The following is a 7124-nucleotide window of genomic DNA, read 5'->3' as shown; positions in this document are numbered from 1 at the left end:
TCTCCATTTTTTGGGAAGAAGAGGAAGGGGGAAAAAGGAAGAAGCTTCCGTAGAAAAGGAAAGAATTGAGAAATGTGATAGGTACTCTGTCTCCCTCTCGGCAAGTGCGGCTTAAGCCAAGCACAGCTCACAGAAGTCCATTGTTGAATTAGTCTCCCTGAAAATTTCTAGCCATAAAAATTTTAACTTTTCTTTTTAGTGTAAATGGAAGATCTCGAAGTGGGGACCTCTTATTTACATTTTCTCTCCTCATATCATCCAACTCATTTTTTCCCCGAATTTCAACTTGCTACTCCATAACTTAGCTTCATGGATCTATATATATGTTCTCAGCAATGTGATGTCATACTTCTAGATACATTCAAAAGCGATGAATAGTCGATCATTTGGACAATTGTAGTTTAAAGAACTAAGAATTAGTGCACTCAAGGATAAAATTCATTTGGAAATATCTAGTTCATTGAAAACGTATGGTCCTTAATTTTTGTTTGGATTTTGACGATATACAAGTCTGAAATTCTAGAAAACAAAGAAAACTGCCATCCTTGAACAATTCTTTAGAGATTTTTTGTTCTTTTTATTTTTTGAGCAAATGAAACATCTTCCCGTTTATCATTGGAACATAAGCTTTACAAAGGACCAAAACCTCTTACTAGAACAAAAAATCTGGAGCGAGCTATACCCATTATACAATACTATGCATGTGAAAACAAACAAAACAGACAGAATTCAACCAAGATCAATCTAGCAAACGTCCGTGATCTATCCCCCATTCTAACAACAACTCCCAATTTTCCTTACTACCAGGAGCTTTAGCCCATAAGAGACAAGTCAAGTTGAACAATTTTAACCACTGCCGATTTAATAAAATTTGGAGTGAAGCCCTCCAACGTGTACAGGGTTTGTCTTTCCAAAAAAACAAAAAACAAAAAACAAAACCGCTGCTGCAACTACTTCCATTATCAGTATTCTGTATTCGAAAATCAACATTTAGTCTTTCCCAAATTTAGTATATTTTAGTGCATAATTGAAAAAAATTCTCTTGGCACAAGTGGAAAATTATAGATTTGAAATCAATTACAAATTTTCCTGGAAAATAGATGCCCAGTGATCAACTATGGCGCTTCATAGTTCAGCTTTTCCAGTCTCATACGTAGAAGTTGGTCCTAATAGTGCATTAATATTTCATAGTTAATCAGAATTTTCTATGACAAAAAAAAGAAGAAGATTCATGAAGAAAAATAATCTATTGGCTGTAATTTATTTCGATTTAGACATCAATATTGCAATGGCAAAAGGACTTTGTAGATGAACCTAGTTGATGTAATGAATTTATGATGATTTAATTAACTAACAAGGCAATCAATTCGGTCTACTAAGTGTCATACTCAAGAGGTCATCATCTTTGTCAAAGGGTCTATACATTCCATACATTAGTAGTAAAAGTTAGTGGATTTGTTACTATTGCTGACCATGTTAGCCACTGATTTCTATTAAATCATGTCTTTAGCTTCTTATAAGCTTCTCTATACCCTACCTAATCTCATACCATTTTACTTTCTTTTGGATTATGTGGAATGCCTACTTGACTGCCGGATGCAATGTCTATATTTTAATGATTCCAGTACATTTTCAAAATCTTCAATTAGCTTTTAAAGTATCGAAGTTCAGTTCACTAATTGGCCATAAAGACAGATCAATAGCAAAGTTGAAATATGCCACTTATCCTGAGACTTTGTAGAAAGTTGGAATGTTAATGTCGTCCCTTGTAATCCGAATATGTGAAACTGAAGTTGTTGAAGGGTGAGATGAGTTTTTCAGTTGTATACAAGCTGTATAATGGGGTTTTCAATAAAAAGTTTATCATTTGCTCAAAAAAAGAAAAAAAAAGAAGGGTGAATTGAGGAAGCTGAATGCTAAGCGATATAGTTCTATTAGTGATAGAATATAACAGGTGTGTATGGCCAGTTATGTGAAGTGCAATCGTTCTCCTTCATTCACCTTTTGATATTACTTTACGGGCCAAATATAAGAATGAGATCTCTTGGGCTGGCCACGTCTTCTTCTTCTTCGTTTTTTTTTCCATTCTTCTTATAGATCTTCAGGCGAATAAGCAATCTTTGGGGACATAATGTAGTATATTTGGACATTGGGATAATTTAACAAATCTCCTTTGAGTTTTATGACAAATTCATCATAGTTCCCCCTCAAATTATTGCATTACACTTGTGTCTATTAGCTATTGATTTCCAAGGTAAATGCTGAATTTCCCCTCTAGGTTTACCATTGACACTTTCTATACAAAGCGATACAAATTATATATAAGAGATTTGTGAAAGTGTCATACTTCCGAGCTATAACTCATAAACAAAGGCATTCGTAAAACCCTTTTGATTCAAATATATAGACTTTTTTTTATCCAACACCAAAATTATATTGCCCAATAAAAAAAGAAAACCTTTTTTTTTTGGTTAAACCAAACTATTATTATTGCAGCCCCAAAAAAGTACAAAGTTCAGGACCAGCCCTTCCCTAGGAATACAAGCTCACACACCCTGCCCCACCTCTAATTAACCCCTACCGCCAGCATCTACGAAAATTTGGATACCCACACACATCTAATATATAGATATACTCACCTATACACTTAACAATTTAATGTATGCTAAAGTGAGTAGAATAGGGTTTTGAAAAAGTACTCAAAAGTATGCTACTTCCATCATTACCTTCTAGCACGCATTGTGCAAACTCTTTTCAAATAGAAAAAAGGGAATGAAGAGGAGATACAAAAAAGGGTTGCAAATTCTTTAACATATGGCAAGGGCAAGCATGCAAGTAACATATAACATGAAACAAACATGTTAAGGAAACCTTAAAACAAGAGAGGTAACAGTAAGTTTGAAAACTTTGGTGCAGCTAAATGAAGTCAAAAACCTAAAACAAGGTTGATGGAATTATCCCTAGTAAACTCTATGTGTCCTTCACCAAGTGAAAAAATACTGTTCAAAATTCTTATTTCTATCGGAACCATTTCGAGGAACTCCAATTCGGATGTCAATACTAAAAGAAATTTTCCCTATGATACGACTGATTTTGAAATTCACTAATTATTTGTATAATTGTATCATATATGTGCTTTTATGTATTGTGTAATGATTCACATCAAATTCATGAGAAATTTCGCATCCCTCTCACAAAAGTTAGCAAATGCATTGTATATAGGAAGCTGAAAACCAAACAAGACTTTATTATTAGGTTATCAGTATTATTGGTCCTATCCAAGTGTCATCATGTTTTGTTTATTCAAGTGTCATAATGTTATTGATAGTATAATTGGGTTGCATGATTATGGTTGAAAGTGTGGAATATGCGATTAAACTCCGTGTTAGGAGTACTGGTTTTGCTGTGGGTTTTTTCGTTTTCTTTGTCAGCTGCGTGGGGGCTTTAGAGCATAAGCCTTTGTTTTGTTTCTAAACATCACCGCCAAAATTGCCAATAGCATATCGAAACATGGACACTAAATGAAAAGATGTGAGGAAACTTTAATGAAGATATGCCTTGAGATTTAAACACCAAAGACAAAAGCTCGAAAAATATGATCAAGGGATCAAAATAGGAACAGGCGTATTGGTAAAACACCAACAAGTTAAGTCGAACCAAGATCAACATAATCAATTATTTGATTTCAAGAGTCATAACTTTGCTTGTAAAGAACAATTAAAGGTAAACAATTTGTTGCTTTCCCCCCCTCCCCAATCAGGTGTGTACCTCAACATTATTTCACGTCATGAACTTGTTTTTCCTGGGATAAATACCCTAGCATCTGAGGTTATCACCAGGCTCGACACCCAATTGTCTACAATATTCAGTATAATACTCAACTCGAGCACTAACTGTGTTTGGATTTGCACCATCACATTCAAGCCGACCATTAATGGCACGAATTGTAGCCCCAAAACCCTGGCCAGAAGTGATAAGATCATGACAATGGTTCATCCAATACCACAAGCCAGTTTTGAATGAAATAACATTATTTGTAGCTACAGTTTCAGGTTGGCTGAGTCCATTGAATCCAATGCTTTCACCTGCTGGTCCATAGTTAAAGTTCCATGATAACTGTATTGGACCCCTGCCGTAATATCCCTTGCCTGGCACACATGGATACTGAGTGTTGCTCTCATCACAGTAATCTCTGGAGGGGCCGTCTATCTCTTCTATGTAGCACAAATCTGCGCAATATAAAGAAATTTTGTCACCCAATTGAAATGATTGATAAAGGGTTAGAATCAAAGAAAATCAGCCGGTCTGGAATTTTTTGTAAATTTTTAGATTTGATTGTTTTACTGATGAATTCAATTGGTGAGAAAAGAATTTATCCCATTTTGTAAAAATTGGATTGGACAGACTTAAAGTAAACACTTCTTTTATGAGGTAAAATTTTAGAATGATTTAACATTATAGGGTTATACGATAAATAAATAAAAATTGGCAATAGCAAGATTAAGATGGGACGAACAGTGATATAAAAATTACAAAGGTATCATGGACGTCTAAAATATATTTGGCTAATAAATTTGAATTAATTTACGGCCAAATAGTTAATTCTACTTGGTAAATTGGAAGTTTGGAAATGTGTATCTGTCAGTTGTCATACTCATGAGTAAGCCAATCTTCACTTAAAAAAAAAAGTAATCCAAAAGATAAAGCCGCATGATCATCTACTTTTACATGCAGCAAAATACACAATCACCGTAAGCTTAGAATGTAAAGGCAGAAAAACTTGCTTCTGTAGATATAAAAGTGACCACTACAAGAAAAGTAAAAAGAAGATGGAGATAATAATCCTTCTATCCCCTTATAAGGATTAAACCTTCGTCATGATAAATTATTTGACAGTAAAAAATCTTTCATATTCAAGTTTTATTTTTTGAAGAAAAAATTCTTGGATAATAGTGCACAGGATAATTTAGATTCCAAGATATACTATCTAGAAATTTACAGGAGCTACTAAAAAAGTAGAAAATATCTTCAAAATTTAATTTCCAAGCTAGTGTCATTCAAAACTTACGTCCAGTCTCATGAGTGACATGAGCAAAGAAAGCAGCAATCTCCCTTTTAGAATCATCAACAGAGCCAACGGTTCCAAACTGGGGATACGAATTCAGAGCTTCAAGAAAAGCTGATCGAGTATAGAACCCTTTTCCGGCACAGCTTGAAGCAGCTTGATCAGCAATTCCATTAAAAAAAGCGTCCGTCACAATATCAGCAACTGAAACGCCACTATTACCACTGCTCGAAGCAGCGGTGCAAGGGCCGGATTGACAGCCAGAGCCACAGTAGTCATTGCCGGTACCGCAATAGCCGAATTTGCTGCAGCACAAGTCTGGTGCACAGCCGCAGTTTTGGCTTGAAATCAGCTGTGGAAAGGCTCCTACAAGAACTACAATGGAGAAAATGATGGTTGGAAAACTCTTCATTTTTGGATTTGATAAAGGAGAGAAGCTTGTGGGCAGAAGTTGTATCAGAAAGAAGGATATATATAGGGAAGAGAACTGAAAACCGATCAGCTTGTGTGAAGCATGCACCGCTGTTATTGTTGAAAATATTGAATTTGAGCAATTAAAGAAAACGGAAGACGAAAGCGTGAATGGTTGACTTCTATCGAGTGTATTGACTTTGACATTGTCAATGAAGCGGAAACTTTCTTTCTTGGCTTCTAGAATGGAAAAGGTCAAACGGGAAGATTTTGGCCAATCATATAAACAATTGTGAGAATAAGTCACGTAGACTATAATGTGTGCAAAAATATAATTTGAAGTTGCCTAAATCATTTAATTTGATGCTTATTATTGAATTTACTTGCCCAACTATGTTTTAATAATATTTCAAAATTGTGTTTGAATTAGAACAAAAAAATATGAGACATACTTATTTATTTAATTGCAATTCCAGAAATAAAATCGTATACAACATGTATTAGAATAACTTCTAGCGTAAATGATAAAGAAAAGAAATACTTCTACAAATTGACGTAAGTGATCATCAGCTTATCGAGAAGTTCAGAAAGAATAAAGTGGCCGATATATATATCATGCATGGCAAACTATGTGGCTTTTGTTAGTACACGTTATGACTATATGTATGTTTCATTTGACATGTTTGTTGGACGTGTTGAATTGTTAGCAATGAAATGCTCCAAAATGTCAGCACTGTGGTTTATAAGCAGTATGAGGTCATAGTGAATTATCGACATATCGTCACATGCAGAGTCGTGAAAATATACAAGTCTTTCCCTATCATTAATTAGTTGGTTAAATGACAATTTCTAGAATGGAGCTTCATGGTTGGCCATGTCAAGAAACATCTCGCAGTAAATTGGGCGAGTTAATATGGTCCTCTTGTTTTACACAGGATGTACTTTTCTTTTTCTAAATATTTCCCCTTAAACTCTCAAATTGATCATAGTGTTAACTAATTTTGCTCTGGTTTTATTCTTGGTTCGCAAAATTCAGAAAAACCAAAACAAACCCTTGTTACTGAAGATATCAAAATGGTACCCCAACTAAGTAATTGATTTCGAAAAACACTCTGAACCAAATTTCAAGTTTTGGTTTCTTTGCTCTTTTTCTACTGAAAGGCAACATCCCCGGGCCAAGAACTTGAAACAAATAGTATGATGCTCAAGTTTTCTATGCTCTTATGATCAAGTCAAACCATGCTTATAATCAATTACATAAAAAAAAAAAAATCACGGGCAATTTTGTTACTATTTGGGAGGAGGAGGAATATTAAGCAAAAAAATATTCTATTAAGAAAACGATGAAGCATATTATTTTCCAGGAATAAAAAATAACGAGCAGAAAAAAACAAATAGTATGATGCTCAAGTTTTCTATGCTCTTATGATCAAGTCAAACCATGCTTATAATCAATTACATAAAAAAAAAAATCACGGGCAATTTCGTCACTATTTGGGAGGAGGAGGAATATTAAGCAAAAAAATATTCTATTAAGAAAACGATGAAGCATATTATTTTCCAGGAATAAAAAATAAAGAGCAGAAAAATACATTAGTTTGGATGACATTAGAACATTTAGCAACAGGATTAGGGATGCAATGAGAAG

General features: G+C 34.3%; 1 protein-coding gene across 1 annotated transcript; it reads right to left on the bottom strand.

Moving 5' to 3' along the window:
* Nucleotides 1-3646: 3646 nt before the first annotated feature.
* Nucleotides 3647-5498, bottom strand: LOC113750075 (endochitinase EP3-like). Its single transcript, XM_027293994.1, has 2 exons — nt 5069-5498; nt 3647-4229 (listed from the first exon to the last, which is right to left on the bottom strand). The coding sequence occupies exons 1-2, from the start codon at nt 5475-5477 to the stop codon at nt 3817-3819; spliced, it is 822 nt and encodes a 273-aa protein (XP_027149795.1). The 5' UTR covers nt 5478-5498; the 3' UTR covers nt 3647-3816.
* Between the last annotated feature and the right edge of the window lie 1626 nt (nt 5499-7124).

This window comes from Coffea eugenioides, chromosome 10, assembly GCF_003713205.1.
Source record: "Coffea eugenioides isolate CCC68of chromosome 10, Ceug_1.0, whole genome shotgun sequence".
Classification (NCBI taxonomy): domain Eukaryota; kingdom Viridiplantae; phylum Streptophyta; class Magnoliopsida; order Gentianales; family Rubiaceae; genus Coffea; species Coffea eugenioides.
This window is presented reverse-complemented; position numbering and strand designations above follow the sequence as displayed.